Consider the following 16,032-nt stretch of genomic DNA (forward strand, 5'->3'; position numbering starts at 1 on the left):
ACGACCCTACGGATTCGCGCCGTCGCCCACCTGGCCAGGCCCCATGTGCGCCCCTAGCCACCAGGGCGCGAGGGGCGGCAGGGGCGGGGCCTTGGGGAAGCGGCCCAGGGGTGGTCCCTGGGAGTTTCCATGGGCGGGGCCTGCTGGGGAGATGCGATTGGACTGGCACCGGGGGGCGGGGCCTTGGGGAAGTGGCCCAGGAGTGGTCCCAGGGAGTCAACGTGGGCGGGGCCAGCTGGGAAGATCGTATTGGACCAGCCCTCAGGAGGGGCGGGGCCTCCCGGAGGCGGAAGCCGGGATTCGCACTCCGGGGAGCGATTGGTCCTCGGGAGGGGCGGGGAGGTGGACGCGGGTACCGGCGGTCGTCGGGTCGGCAGCCTTTGGTCAGTTGGCAGCGGCAAGCGCGCTGCGGTTCCGGTGGCGCCATGTCGTTCTGCAGCTTCTTCGGGGGCGAGGTTTTCCAGAATCACTTTGAACCTGGTTGGTTCTGCGGCCTCTCGCTGGGAGGGCAGCGCGGCGGGGGGCGCGCATTAGCTGGGGCGCCGCCGTCCTCCGGGGGTGATGTCTCTCCCAAGCCGGGAATGGGGGCGAATGTGGCTGCCGGGGAGAAGCGAACAGGGGTCAAAAGGACTGCGGAGGAGTGGGGAGCCTGGGGGCGAGGAGAGTGGGGTACCCGAGGAGAGGGGGCCTTGGGGTTCACCGTCCTGGAGGGGGCAGGCCTCGAGTGTGAACGTGCCGTTTCGGGGGGGGGGTCTAAGGGATCGGGATACGTGGGGGTGGTACCCCTTCCCTACCCCCTACACTCCAAAGTGATGGCGCTGGGGGAATTCGGGTTAGGGTCGGGGTTTCGGAGAGGCCAGGTTCTTGTCCAGGGCCAGCTCCTGTGGCCGGGGCGCCCCTTCGCGGGTCATCCCGCAGGTGTTACCCTGGCCCTTCCCATTCCCCCGAGTCCGGGATCTCTGGGAGGAGTCCGGCAAACATAGAATGTCCCCTTCAGATCCTAATGTGCCGGCCCAGGTGCCTCCCCACCTGCCCAGGGACTCCAAATTGGGGAACCAGGAGTGCCCCCAGGCACCTGCCAACAGCCAGTGAAGTTTGACCAGGCAGGCAGGATGGGGTGGTTTGGGGCATGGCCAGCCCTCCACACTGGCCCTGATGAATCCCTTCTGGGCTGGGCTCAGAAGGGCTGGTAGTGGACTAATTTGGTAAAAACACATCCACAGGCAAGGCTGAGTGCACTGGTCTCCTTGGGCGGATCTGCTGGGTGGCACCCCTGTAGCGGGTTGGGCTGTGACACAGGACCATCCCAGCAAAGCCTCCCCCAACAGGACTCTCTGGCTGTGGACCCCAGTTGTCCTCAGGCTGCTCTGCCAAGCCAGAAACTCCACTTCCACAGCAGCTGCTGGCTTCTCTTTGCTTTTTTCTCCAGTTCCTGGAAAAGGCTGGGTAGTTTACAGTCTCCAGGGGAGGCTGTCCCCAGGTGATGGGTGAGAGGTGACTCAGCACCCCTGGAGGTTCCTGTTTTCAGTCCTTAAAACAGTTCTGCAAGTCAGTTTTGCAACTTTCCCACCCCCTCCACTCCAAAGTGATCCTTTGTGGGTAGGCTGAAATCTGTTGTCCCCAGCCCTCTTTCTTCCTGGGCTCCTGTGTGGTCTGGAGGCCTTTTCTCTGGGACTGTTCTCTTCCTGCCTGGAGAGCAGGGCAGTGCCTGGGTGTCCAGCTTAGGGCCTCGTTGGGCAGCAGGGAGGACCACTTGAGAAAGGAGAGGGACCAGGTGGTTGGGCCACATCAGGGCCCCTGCCCTCTATGTTCCTGGGGGAACTAGGGGGGCGAGGGGGAGCTCCGTGTCCTCATTGCATTGGACTACCCAGGTTCCTTCACGCTGCACACGCTTGCAGCTGGGTGTCTTTGCATCACCAAGCAAAGATGGAAATGTTAGGAGATGCCCCGTCACGAGGCTATGAGAAGAATCAAGGAGATAATTGTGAAAGGTGACTCCCCTGGTCTGTGGCACATCTACTAAACGTGAGCTCAGCACAGCGCCTCCCGTGGCGGGTGCCTGGGGAAGGAGCACAGCCTACCCTCGGAACGGGGGCAGCGCTGTCTTTGCCTGGGTTGGTGGATTTGGGAGCTTGACCCCAGAAAGGCGGGAGCTGATGACTCCACATTTGCCTCTCCTTCCACCACAGGCGTTTACGTGTGTGCCAAGTGTGGCTATGAGCTGTTCTCCAGCCGCTCGAAGTATGCACACTCGTCTCCATGGCCGGCGTTCACCGAGACCATTCACGCCGACAGCGTGGCCAAGCGTCCGGAGCACAATAGACCTGAAGCCTTGAAGGTGAGAGGCCACAGGGGTGGGGGAGGGATGGGGGCAGCCAGGGAGAGCAGAGAGCCAGTCCCACCTTCCTCCCTCTGCTTGCCCCACAGCTCCAGGGGCTTAGAGGCGTCTATTCCAGGCCTGTTGCCTCTGCCAGGGAGCTGCCACCCCAGGCTATCGGGAGAGCCTGGCCTTCTGGTGCAAATGTGGGAAACAGGACAGGTTTCCTGTACGGGCTCCAGGACAAAGGTCAACCTCTTATGTCAGCAGTCAGCTTGGGAAATGGGCGTGTGGGAAGAAACACCATCTGCCAGCCCCAGTAAGGGCCTTCACTGTGGCTGTTTTGCGGCCAGAAGCTCACCCAGCTGCCTTGTGATCTTTCCAGGTGTCCTGTGGCAAGTGTGGCAATGGGTTGGGCCACGAGTTCCTGAACGACGGCCCCAAGCCGGGGCAGTCCCGATTCTGAATATTCAGCAGCTCGCTGAAGTTTGTCCCTAAAGGTGAGCTTGCTTTGCACAGCTGGGGCCAGGCCTGTTGGCCTTTGAGCCCAGGCTGGGGGGCCCAGTGTTTGTGCTTGTCCACTTACCATGACAAAGTATGGGGCCACCAAGTCATGCTGCCTGGGAACTGTCCAGGATCCCCCAGAAAGGTGGCTGCAGCGCAGGGGCAAAGGAGCTGGTGTTCTGCTTCCTCGCTTGGTTGATCATGACTGTCCCAAAAAGGGGCTTCAGCGTGAGATGTGGCAAATGGTTTTCCTCAGAGGCCTGGCCTTTCCCAGAGGCTAGAGTCAGGGGCGGGGCAGGCAGAGCCTGAGGCCCCAGTCTGTGTGGCTATGTCTCCCACTGTCTAGGACTGTGGCCTTGCTTCTTAGCCACTCAGAGCCTGCCTCCTCCTCTGCAGAGTGGCAGTGTTAGCAGGGCTGTGAGGACAGCTGCGTGTCACGTGCACCTGGGCCTGGCACACAATAATAGCTTGATGAATCCTCATCCCTTTTTTTTTTTTCTGAGATGGAGTCTTGCTCTGTCGTGCAGGCTGGTGTGCAGTGGCGCGATCTCAGCTCACTGCAACCTCTGCCTCCTGGTTCAAGCAATTCTCCTCTCTTGGCCTCCCAAGTAGCTGGGATTGCAGGCACGCATCACCACGCCCAGCTAATTTTTGTATTTTTAGTAGATAAGGGGTTTCACCATGGTGGCCAGGCTGGTCTTAAACTCCTGACCTCAGGTGATCTGCCCACCTTGGCCTCTCAAAGTGCTCGGATTATAGGCATGAGCCACCACGCCCAGCCCACACCTGGTTAATTTTTAATTTTTTTTTTTTTTTTTTTGATGACAGAGTCTTGTTCTGTCACCCAGGCTGGAGTGCAATGGCCAATCTCAGCTCAATGTAGCCTCTGCTTCCCAGGTTCAAGTGATTCTTCTGCCTCAGCCTCCCGAGTAGCTGGGATTACAGGCTCCCACTACCATGCCTGGCTAATTTTTGTTTTTTTAGTAGAGACGGGGCTTCACCATGTTAGCCAGGCTGGTCTGGAACTCCTGACCTGAGGTGATCTGCCTGTCTCAACCTCCCAAAGTGCTGGGATTATAGGTGTGAGCTACCGCACCCAGCCAATTTTTAAAATTTTTATAGAGATGGGGGTCTCACTATGTTGCCCAGGCTGGTCTTGAACTCCTCTGGGCCTTGGCCTCCCAAGGTGCTGGGATTACAGGCTTGAGCCACTGCCTGGCCTGAAATGGGGTTGTTAACAGCACACGCTTGTGGCCATCACCGTGCTGTGGGGTTGAGCGAGCAGCCTGTCAGGGCCTGGTGTGTGGTAAACCTGCGATATTTTCGTCCTTTTGTTGTTATTTGTCCTCCATGTGAGTGGAGGGAGAAGAGATTCTGGGTTCTCCTGTGGATCTCAGAACAAAATGGGGTACACAGACTCCCCTGAGTCGGGCATCTGGTCTTTTCAGCTCCCCTGTGGCCTGCAGGCCAGGGCAGAGTGTGAAAGCGCAGGGAACGGCACCTGAAGCTCTGCCTTGCAGTGACTTGCTTTCTGCCCCCACCCTGGCTTTCCACCGCCCCCGCCCCCGGCTTTCCGCCCCTGCTTGCTTTCTGTCCCCGCTTACTTTCCGCCCCCTCTCCTTTCTTTCAGGCAAAGAAACTTCTGCCTCCCAGGGTCACTAGGCGGGCAGCCCACACCCACCCCAGACGGCCACCGCACTGAGGCCACACGTTGGCCATTCCACCTTGAAGTTGGAACCCTGGGCGTCGAGACAGGAAGGCAGGGCGCAGTGGTTGAAACATCAGGACACTCCCAAGGCCCCGGCTCTGAACAAGACCTTTTCGTTTCTTGGAAAAGAGACTCATTTGCTGATGGTTCATGCCTTCTGCTGGGACAGGCCTGGGCTGTGCAGCCACACCGTCGGCTGACTTAGCCCCCTGCTCACTCTAGGTGCCTCCAGGAGGTGAGCCCTGGGTGCAGCTGGTCTCTGAATGACGTTACACCCTCACCTTCTTTTCCTGGCCCTGTCTCTGGACTCTCCCCTGTGAGGCCCAATTCCAAGACAGACTCTCGTCCTCACCGAAGCTTAGGCCTACATCTCCCAGGCTGCTTAGGAGACAGAATGGAAACGGAGGCCGCCCCTGCCAGCCGCCCTGGCCCTGGTCACTGCATGATCCGCTCTGGTCAAACCCTTCCAGGCCAGCCAGGGTGGGGATGGTCTGTGACCTGCTGGGAAGGCAGGCTGATGGGGCACACCCTTGGCCTCTCATCCACGAGGGGAGAAACCTAAACCCTGTTTCACAATCTGTGCGGAAGTAGCTTGCCTCACTCCTGCTTAGGAAAGCGGCTGTTGCTCCATAACTCTAACCAGCACAGGGCTGAGGCCTGCAGTGCACACCTGCAGGGAGGCCCTTCCCAAGGTGTGGTGACTGTGCCTTACTATACATGCTCGGAGGCTTGGCCATATAGGAGGGTGGGTGATGCTGAAATCACCCCCCATCTTAGGTAATTACTTTCTGGAGTAATCAGGTGGAAATCCGTAGACAAATGAAACATTCAGATGCACTGTCTTTTTTTTTGTTTTGAGATGGGGTGGGGTCTTGCTCTGACATCCAGGTTGGAGTACAGTGGTGCAGCGTGGCTCACTGCAGCACTGACCTCGCAGGTTCAAGTGATTCTCCCACCTCAGCCTCCCAAGTAGCTGGGACCACAGGTGGGCACCACCATGCTGGATAACTTTTACATTTTTTGTAGAGATGGGGTCTCACTATGTTGCCGAGGCTGGTCTTGAACTCCTGGACTCAAATGATCCTCCCACCTTGGCCTCCCAAAATGCTAGGATTACACATGTAAGCCACCTTGCCCCGGCCCTGCTGTCTTTATTAACAACATCAGAGATGCCAGGACATGAGTGTCAGGCCTTTATATAGTTTAAAAAGGCAGGCATGGTGGCTCACGCCTGTAATCCTAGCACTTTGGGAGGCCGAGGCAGGAGGATCACCTGAGGTCAGGGGTTCAAAACCAGCCTGGCCGACATGAGGAAACCCTGTCTCTACTAAAAAAATACGAAAATTAGCCAGGCGTGGTGGCACACACCTGTAATCCTGGCTACTCGGGAGGCTGAGGTGGGAGAATCGCTTGAACCCAGGAGGCAGAGGTTGCAGTGACATGAGATCCTGCCACTGCATTCCAGCCTGGGCAACAGAGACTGTGCCTCCAAAAAAAAAACTTTTTTTGCAAATATTTACTGAGTATCCTTTCAGTAAATATTTGCAAAAAAAAATATGCCTGGGGGTGCAGCTGTGAACGAGATAGGTGAGGCCCCTGCTCAAGGTCTCACAGCATAGCTGGGGAGACCTGGTAGTGAGGTAGTGTCAGAAGATGATAGGGCTGGGAGCAACCGCAGCAGAGTAATGATGCTAGGATGTGTGGAGGAAGCTCCAGGGGTCAGGGAGGGGGACTCAGGAGGGCTTAGCTCAGCAGTGATGGGCACAGCATGTGCACAGGCTCAGCACACATGGGGCCTGCCCCAGGCCCTGGAGGGCACGGAACAAGGCTCCACAAGAAATGCACCATTTTCCCAATTTATACCCACAGAAATCCGGGGAGCATGTGGGAGTGGATTTTAAGGGTGGATGTTTCACCCTGCAGAACCCACAGCTGGCATCGCCCCAAAAGCGGTGGCCAGGAGTGCCCCAAAGGGCACAGGATGGCCCCAAAGCATCGCAAGATGGGGCCAGTTGGGATCTGAACTAAGGAACGCTAAACGCCAGGGTGAGCAGTCCAGAGCATTTATTAGGGGGACTTACAGAAGGCCGCAGCGTATCCTTGCAACAAAAGCGAGAGAGAAGAGGTGCCCTCCCTTGATATCTCTGCAGCAAGGGGACATGGTGTGGAGTGGATATGGAAGTTTAAGGGATTTGGCTCAGGGCTGGGCCAGTTTCTTTCAGTGTTTTAGCCAACAACCTAGATTTTTTTTTTTTTTTTTTTTTTTTTTTTGGAGACAGAGTCTTGGTCTGTCATTTAGGCTGGAGTGCAGTGGTGAGATCTCAGCTCACTGCAGCCTCCGTCTCGCGCCTCCCGGGTTCAAGCAGTTCTTGTGCCTCAGCCTCTTGAGTAGCTGGGATTACAGGCGCTCGCCAGTATGCCTGGCTAATTTTTGTATTTTTAGTAGAGATAGGGTTTCGCCATGTTGGCCAGGCTGATCTCGAACACTGCACCCAGCCTAGAATTTTTTAATTTAATTTTTAAAAAATTAGAGATAGGGCCTTACCATCTCACCCAGGCTGGTCTTGAATTCCTAGGCTCAAACAATCCTGCCTCAGTCCCCCAAAGTGCTGGGATTACAGGTGTGAGCCACATGCCTGGCTGCACTTTGTGATTCTTGGTCAGGACACAGAAAGAAAGCAGGGGAGTCCGGTGTGGTGGCTCATGCCTGTCATCCCAGCACTTTGGGAGGCTGAGGTGGGCGGATCACCTGAGGTCGGGAGTTCAAGACCAGCCTGGCCAACACGGTGAAACCCTATCTCTACTAAAAATACAAAAATTAGCTGGGTGTGGTGGCGCATGCCTGTAATCCCAGCTACTTGGGAGGCTGAGGGATGAGAATCACTTGAATCTGGGAGGTGGAGTTGCAGTGAGCTGAGATTACACCACTGCACTCCAGCCTGGGCGACAGAGCGAGACTCTGTCTCAAAAAAAAAAAAAAGAAAAGAAAAGAAAAGAAAAGCAGGGGGAACCAGGAGACCCTACAGTAGGGATAATGGGGAAAGGAACAAAAAATTGGGTCAGGTTGCGTTTATTGATACGGGCCCACTAAGCAGAGGTTCTGGACCTCATGCTACCACTGCTGGGGTTTGACTGGTTGGTTGGTGAGCTACAACACAGACCAAAAAGTGACCTACACAAAGTGAGGCTGAAATGCCAGGCCTGCCTCTCTGCATGGCAGAGGATGGGACTCAAAGGCTTGAGGAGGGTGGAGTGTCAAAGTGGATTTATCTTTTGAGACCTACTCACCCACCCCTGGAGAGGAGAGACGACACACCTCTTACCACCCCCACGAGAAATAAATTTGTGAGGGGAACGCTCCTCCTTCATGAGCTTTGTGATGGCCTTTCTCCAGCAGATCTGGAATTACAGTGGCAACTGCAGTCCCTGGGTTGGGAAACCTACGTGCAGGGGAATAAGTGGATCCCCTGGGGGGCAGGGGCAAGGTGGCAGGGCTCAAAGGCTCAAAACAAGGTGGGCGTGGCCGCTGCAGTGCACAGCAGAGGTCAACCAGCGATCACAATAGTCTGACTCACAGAGACCCACAGCGTCGACTTGTGGATCATGGTGTTCCCAGAAGTGAAATAGACAGAAGCCGACTGAACTCTTTTTTTTTTTTTTTCCTGGAGACAGATTCTCACTCTGTCGCCCTGGCTGGAATGCAGGGGCGCGATCTTCGCTCACTGCAACCTCTGCCTCCCGGGTTCAAGCAATTCTCCTGCCTCAGCCTCCGGAGTAGCTGGGACTACAGGAATGTGCCACCACGCCCAGCTAATTTTTGTATTTTTAGTAGAGACGCGGTTTCACCAAGTTGGCCAGGCTGGTCTTGAACTCCTGACCTCAGGTGATCCTCCTGCCTCGGCCTCCCAAAGTGCAGGGATTACATGAGCCACCGCACCAGGCTGACTGAATCTTACTTAATCTGTGTAAGCAGAAGAGTTCTAGGTCAAGTGAACAAAAGTCTAAGACAAATGAAAAACCCAGAGTCAGGCTGGGCATGGTGGCTCACGCCTGTAATCTCAGCACTTTGGGAGGCCGGGGAAGGAGGATCACCTGAGCCCAGGAGCTTGAGACCAGCCTAGGCAACATACTGAGACCCCCACCCCCGCCATCTCTACAAAAAATACAAAAATTAACTAGGCACGGTGGCACACACCTGTAGTCCCAGCTACTCAGGAGGCTGAGGCAGGAGAATTGCTTGAGCCCAGGAGGCTGAGGCTGCAGTGAGCCTTGATCATGCCACTGCAGTCCAGCCTGGGTGACAGAGTGAGACCCTGTCTCAAAAAAAACAACCCTTCAGCCGGATGTGGTGGCTCACCCCTGTAATCCCAGCACTTTGGGAGGCCAGGGTGGGAGGATCACCTGAAGTTAGGAGTTCTAGACCAGCCTGGCCAAAATGGTGAAACCCTGTCTCTACTGAAAATACAAAAATTAGCCGGGTGTGGTGGCGGGTGCCTGTAATCCCAGCTACTCGGGAGGCTGGGGCAAGAGAATTGCTTGAACCTGGGAGGCGGAGGTTGCAGTGAGCTGAGGTTGCGCCATTGCACTCCAGCCTGGGGAACAAGAGCGAGACTCCGTCAAAAACAAAAACAAAAACAACAACAACAACAACAACAACAAAACAGCCAGGTGCGGTGGCTCACGCCTGTAATCCCAGCACTTTGGGAGGCCGAAGCAGGTGGATCACGAGGTCAGGAGATCGAGACCATCCTGGCTAACACGGTGAAACCCCATCTGTACTAAAAATACAAAAAATTAGCCGGGCGTGGTGGTGGGCGCCTGTAGTCCCAGCTACTCAGGAGGCTGAGGCAGGAGAATGGCGTGAACCCGGGAGGCGGAACTTGCAGTGAGCGGAGATCGCGCCACTGCACTCCAGCCTGGGCGACAGAGCGGGACTCCGTCTCAAAAAAAAAAAAAAAAAACACAAAAAACCCAACCAATCAAACAAACAAAAAACCCATCTCCCGAGAAAAACCAGAACCACGGCCCTCATTGAATTCCCAGACTGGAGCCAGGTCACAGACCCAAAACCTCCATTCAGACCCACACCGCTGAATGGAGGGGACCAGGGTGCCTTGAGGAAGGACCCCCCAAATTTATCCTGTTCGTCTTTTTCCAGCCTTCTCCAAAGGGATCTCTATGGCAGTGCACTGGGGAAAAGGAGATCGTGAGACCTTCTGGGGACTCCCGGATGCTGGCCCTGAACCGATGCTGACTGTGGAGTCAGATGTCACTGAGTCAGAGTAGGGGCTTATGAAGGCCCAGTGACTGAGGGAGCGTTGGCTCGGGTCCGATCCCAGTGGGCCTGTCCCGTGGTCATCCCCGGTTCCGGGTGTACAATTGGAAGAGGCACCCTCAATGGAAGGCAGCGTCCCCCCACAGGAGGGGCAGCGCCTGCAGTACAGGCCACAGTGGAGACCAGGGAGAGGCCAGCCGTGCTGCTAGCCCCTTCAGCCTGCTCACCCCTCACGGAGCTGACTCTGTCACCTGCCAGCCCCTCCGCAGCCCCGTCTAGCAGTCCCTGCTCTGACGTGGAGTCAGCGGCCGTGGCAGAGGCCGCTGTCTCCCTTGCTGGCCTCGGACTCCTTGCGTGACCCTGATCTTGGGCGGGACATTCGACTTTCCTCTCTTTGTGCCTCCCTTAGTGGCACCCGGCCTGTCTCCCGGTTGGATGAGGGCACAGGAGAGCCACCCGGGGCGGGCAGGGGATGCTACAGTTGAATGGGTGCTGTGTGCACTGCCCTGTGGGTCAGAGGCCTGACTCCTGGCGCTGCTGGCCAGTGGGCTCTCGGTCTAGAGGTGGGGGTGCGTGGGGCGGGTGCTGGGAAGAGTCAGTGTTGATGAAAGCACCAAGGGCCCCTCGGGGAGGACCATACCCAGAAGGGGCTTCCTGCTGCTTGCCCCTCCCCCAGCACGTGCTGTGGCAGCCTCCTGTTCTAGCAAATGTCTCCATCTCTGCCCTGCTGGGGGCCAGAACTGAGGCTAGCTGCCAGAATCTCCCTGGAGCTGCGGAGAGCAGGGGGGTGTCTCTCAACCCCTGATTCCAGCTCCCACCCATGCCCTGACTTTTTTACACCTGGACCCCAGTGTGTCCGACGCTGACCACCGGCTAAAGTGGAGCCCGCTCTGGGGCTGCCCTGGCCACCCAGTGTCTTCGTTGGCTCTCGGGCACTGTCCTAGCCCAGCCTGTGGCCTGCCCACCCCCTAGTCCAGCAGGTGAGAGCAGGCCTGCTGCAGCGACTGACCCCAGTGCAGCAGGTACTCTCCTTAGCCTCATTCTTCTGGGGAGACAAGGGGGACTCAGAGAACGCGGTGATTAGTCTGAGGCCACACAGCTGGGAGAAGCCCTATGTCCTCTGCCGCCAGGGACCTGAGCCACTCCAGGCCACATGTGGCTGGCTGCCAGTGGCCTCTGATCAGGGTCCTTGTCCTGCCATGCTGAGTCATTTGGTGATGGCGGGTCTGGCACGGGGTGCACAGGGCTCCCAATACTGTTCTAGGCAGCCAGTTCAGGTCCTCTATGCCCACACCTGTCCCTTTCTGCTTCTCCCTGCAGGAGGAGCAGTGGCTCTGGGAAGGGCTCTGTGGGCAGGTCCTGTGGAAGGCGGCTCTGCTGCGGCAGGGAGGGAGCTGCTGAATGGGCAGCAGGCTTCCCAGGCACAGGGCCAGGCAGGGGCCTGGGCTGTGCTGCCTTCTCCCAGCACTCCCAGCTCTGCACCTGGGGCCAGTGTTTCCCCGAGAGTGGACTCAGGCCCAAGAGCAGACTGGCCTTCGCCTGCAAACTGGGCCCCTGTGTGCAGGGCTTTGTCCCCAGGGCTGTCTACCAGGCTCAGGCCGGTAGCTGGGTGGCTGGAGGCCTGCTGGCGCCTGGGGATCTCAGCCACAGCAGTGCAGGGGTGGTGATCCTGGTGGGGGCTGGGGAGTAGTGCCTCCTGCCTGCATCCCAGGGTCCCAGGCTCATCCAAACATCCATGTTAAGGTGGTGGGCCGGACACAGTGGCTCACGCCTGTAATCCCAGCACTTTGGGAGGCCGAGGCAGGTGGATCACCTGAGGTTACGAGTTCTAGACCAGCCTGACCAACATGGAGAAACCCCATCTCTACTAAAATACAGAATTACCCGGATTACCCGGGCGTGGTGACCCATGCCTGTAATCCCAGCTGAAGGGGAGGCCTGCCCCTCCACACCTGTGGGTATTTCTAGTCGGGTGGGATGAGAGACTGAGAAAAGAAATAAGACACAGAGACAAAGTATAGAGAAACAACAGTGGGCCCAGGGGACCAGCGCTCAGCATACTAAGGACCTGCACTGGCACCGGTCTCTGAGTTCCCTCAGTTTTTATTGATTATTATTTTCGTTATTTCAGTAAAAAGGAATGTAGTAGGAGAGCAGGGTGATCATAAGGAGAAGGTCAGCAAAAAACATGTGAACAAAAGAATCTATATCATAATTAAGTTCAAGGGAAGGTACTATGCCTGGAGGTGCACGTAGGCCAGATTTATGTTTCTCTCCACCCAAGCATCTCAGTGGAGTAAAGAATAACAAGGCAGCATTACTGCAAACATGTCTTGCCTCCCACCATAGGGCGGTTTTTCTCTCATCTCAGAATTGAACAAATGTACAATCGGGTTTTCTACCGAGACATTCAGTTCCCAGGGGCAGGCAGGAGACAGTGGTCTTCCTCTATCTCAACTGCAAGAGGCTTTCCTCTTTTACTAATCCACCTCAGCACAGACCCTTTACGGGTGTCGGGCTCGGGGACGGTCAGGTCTTTCTCATACCACGAGGCCATATTTCAGACTATCACATGGGGAGAAACCTTGGACAATACCCTGCTTTCAACGGCAGAGGTCCCTGCAGCTTTCCACAGTGCATCGTGCCCCTGGTTTATTGAGACTGGAGAATGGCAATGACTTTTACCAAGTATACTGCTTGTAAACATCTTGTTAACAAGGCACGTCCTGCACAGCCCTACATCCCTTAAACCTTGATTTCATACAACACATGTTTTTGTGAGCTCCAGATTGGATCAAAGTGGTTAGGTCAAAGTGGCTGGGGCAAAGCTACAAATTAACAACATCTCAGCAAAGCAATTATTTAAAGTACAGGTCTTTTTCAAAATGGAGTCTCTTATGTCTTCCCTTTCTACATAGACACAGTAACAGTCTGATCTCTCTTTCTTTTCCCTACACCAGCTACTCGGGAGGCTGAGGCAGGAGAATCGCTTGAACCTGGGAGGCTCAGGCTCAGCCTGGGAGGCTGAGGCTCAGGGAGGTTGTGGTGAGCCGAGATCACGCCATTGTACTCCAGCCTGGGCAACAAGAGCAAATCTCCGTCTCAGGAAAAAAAAAAAAAAAAGATGTGGTAGGGAGGTGGGGGTGGGAGGGGGCAACTGGGCTCAGGAGGTGGGGGCGCCGGCAAGCAGACTGCTTGAGTGGGGAGACGGGTGAACCCCAGGACCCCAAGGCCCCCTCACATTGAGAGTCCAGGGAGGGATGGCTGTGGGCAAGGTCTGTATGCCAGGTCACCGGAGGAGGGGGTGGTGTTTCCAGCAATGGAGCGTCTGGTGTGGAATCAGTCACCTTACCCTCCCGCTCCTGCTGGGTGATACCCCATCCTTGCGGCTGCCCCCGCGTCTTCCTTGAGGAACAGAAGACTCTGAGGGGGCAGCCCCTTCCTCCCCAGGGCACGGCCTTGCCCCTCAAGGGTTGGGTTCAGGGGCAGCGGGCAGGCCTGGGCACGGCTGGGTCCTCACCTCGGGCGAGGGATGGGGAATAAAAAGGAACTCCTCTGAGACACCGTGATCCCTCGCCAGGGCCCAGGCCTGGCTCAGAGCAGCCACCAGGAGGCGTCTGCGGCCCGTATGGGGGAACAGACCACGCTTCAGAGCCTTGCTCAACCACAGCTTTCCGCTCTCTCAGTGGCAGGTGCCGCGCAGAGCCTGGCCCTGGTGGGGCTGTGGCCCCTGGTGGGGGTGGGGGCCGTGGGCAGCTCCCGGGAGCCTCCTACCCGCGGACGGGCCGGCAGGTGGGAGGAGGGGGCGTCCGGTAGGGTCGGCGACGGCGCCGAGGCCACGTGCAAGCCCCGGCCCTCGAGGCGGCCTCCCGGGCCCGGGCGCGGGACCGTGCGCAGGACTGACCAGCAGGGGGCACGCTCGCTCCGTGCTGCCAGGCCTGGTGGTCTGAGTGCGCAGGCGCGGCGGCCGGGGGCGGGGGGCCGTGCCGGCGCTGCAGTTCCCTGGGTGGCCGCGGGGGGCGCAGCGGAGGCAGCGAGCGTCCGCGCAGAGAAACCGCCTCGGCCACGCCCGCCCTTGGGCCGGTGCTGGGGACCCAGGCCGAGGCCTCTGGTCATCTGAGGGTGCCAGGGGCAGCTGCAGGGGGTTTGCCGGGCTTCACGAAGTGACCGCTACAGGGAGTGCAGTCGCAGCCACGGGTGCCCCTTCCAGGGTCACCGGAGGACAGAGCCAGGGGCGGGGGCGGGGGTGGCGCGGCCGGTGGGAACGGCAGGCGTGGTTGGGGGCGCGGGTGGAGGCAGGACGCCCCTAGCCCCTTCTTCAGGGCAGCTGCGTGGGACCCAGGCTGCCCGGACCTCGCCCGCCCTCAGGGCTAGATCCTAGGGTTCCACCTCCCAGGCCTCTTTCCTCCGCCCACCTCTCCCCCCTACAACCCAGGCAGCTCCTAGCTGCCTTCCCCCAACCAGAGTCCTCTCTGCAAAATAATAACCAGACCAGGTCCCTCCCTCAAAGGTTCCCACAGTCCTTGCCTGCTCTGACCTAGGCTGACCCCACCTCTCCAGCTTGATTTCCTACTCCATAAATGAGATCGGTGTTGTTTATCATAATTACAGTTTGGGGTTGTTTCTTTTTTTTTTTTTTTTCTGAGACGGAGTCTGGCACTGCCGCCCAGGCTGGAGTGCAGTGGCGCGATCTCGGCTCACTGCAAGCTCCGCCTCCCGGGTTCACGCCATTCTCGTGCCTCAGCCTCCCGAGTAGCTGGGACTACAGGCGCCCACCACTGCGCCCGGCTAATTTTTTTGTATTTTTGGTAGAGCCGGGGTTTCACTGTGTTAGCCAGGATGGTCTCGATCTCTTGACCTCATGATCCGCCCACCTCGGCCTCCCAAAGTGCTGGGATTACAGGCATGAGCTACCGCGCCGGGCCTGGTTGTTTCTTCTTGAGAAGGGGGTTTCTCTGTTGCCTGGGCTGGAGTGCAGTGGCATGACCATGGATCACTGCAGCCTTGAATTCCTGGACTCAAGCGATCCTCCCAGGTCCACCTCCCGAATAGCTAGGACTACAGGTGTGCTACTACGCCCCGCTAATTTTTGTATTTTTAGTAGAGACAGGGTTTTGCCATGTTGTCCAGGCTAGTCTGGAACTCCTGGGCTCAAGTGACACTCCCGCCTTGGTCTCCCAAAGTGCTGGGATTACAGGCATGAGCCACTGTGCCTGGCTAATTTTTTAAAAAAACTTTTTGTAGAGACGTGCTCTGGCTTTGTTGCCCAAGCTGGTCTTGAATTCCTGGGCTCAAGGGATCCCCCGCCTCGGCTTCCCAGAATGCTGGGATTACAGGTGTGAGCTCCTCAGCCCAGTCAATTATGTTGTTGTTACTGCCCGCATCACCTGAACCCAAACCCTTTCACCTGCACCTCCAGGCAAACCAGACCCCACTCTAGAAACACATCCTTGCATTCCTAGAGTTTGTTTTTCCTTCTGTTTTGTCCTTCCACATGCATCACAACCCTTCTAGAAGCTTTTCTTGGGGGCTCTGCCCCAGTGGTCCTCTCCTTCCCCCACAGCAGGGACCTGGGTGGGCCTCCTGTGTGCATGCATAGACTGGGCCCCTGTTACCCTCTTGCGGGCCTCACCCATCCCAGGTCAAGGAGCTCCTCAAAGCCATCAACCACAGCACCTTCATGTCATTCTCTCTCTCTTTTTTTTTTTTTTTTTTTTTGAGATGGAGTCTTGCTCTGTCGCCCAGGCTGGAGTGCAGTGGCACGATCTCGGCTCACTGCAACCTCCGCCTCCCAGATTCAAGCGATTCTCCTGCCTCAGCCTCCTGAGTAGCTGGGATTACAGGCATGCGCCATCACGCCGGCTAATTTTTGTATTTTTAGTAGAGAGGGGGTTTCACCATGTTCGCCAGGATGGTCTTGGTCTCTTGACCTCGTGATCTGCCTGCCTTGGCCTCCCAAAGTGCTGGGATTACAGGCGTGAGCCACCATGCCCAGTCTTTTTTTTTTTTTTTTTTTGAGATGGAGTCTTGCTCTTTTGCCCAGGCTGGAGTACAGTGGCACAATCTCGGCTCACTGCAACCTCTGCCTCCCCCAGGTTCAAGTGATTCTTCTGCCTCAGCATCTCGAGTAGCTGGGACTACAGGCATGCGCCACTACATCCAGCTAATTTTTTTTTTTTTTTTTGTATTTTTATCAGAGATGGGGTTCGCCATGTTGACCAGGCTGGT

At 57.0% G+C, this 16,032-nt stretch overlaps 1 protein-coding gene across 3 annotated transcripts; it reads left to right on the plus strand.

The window, feature by feature from the left end:
- Positions 1 to 268: 268 nt before the first annotated feature.
- MSRB1 (methionine sulfoxide reductase B1) lies at positions 269 to 5,364 on the plus strand. Of its 3 annotated transcripts, XM_003846051.5 has the most exons (4): positions 269 to 480; positions 2,190 to 2,338; positions 2,703 to 2,817; positions 4,452 to 5,364. In XM_003846051.5, the coding sequence occupies exons 1-4, from the start codon at positions 426 to 428 to the stop codon at positions 4,481 to 4,483; spliced, it is 351 nt and encodes a 116-aa protein (XP_003846099.2). In that variant the 5' UTR covers positions 269 to 425; the 3' UTR covers positions 4,484 to 5,364. The 3 variants fall into 3 exon arrangements, with proteins under 3 accessions (XP_003846099.2, XP_034796940.1, XP_034796941.1); XM_034941049.3 differs by lacking the exon at positions 4,452 to 5,364 and having other exon boundaries at positions 273 to 480; positions 2,190 to 2,306; positions 2,703 to 2,815; XM_034941050.3 differs by lacking the exon at positions 2,703 to 2,817 and having other exon boundaries at positions 293 to 480; positions 4,452 to 4,523.
- Positions 5,365 to 16,032: the final 10,668 nt, after the last annotated feature.

Source organism: Pan paniscus, chromosome 18, assembly GCF_029289425.2.
Source record: "Pan paniscus chromosome 18, NHGRI_mPanPan1-v2.0_pri, whole genome shotgun sequence".
Classification (NCBI taxonomy): domain Eukaryota; kingdom Metazoa; phylum Chordata; class Mammalia; order Primates; family Hominidae; genus Pan; species Pan paniscus.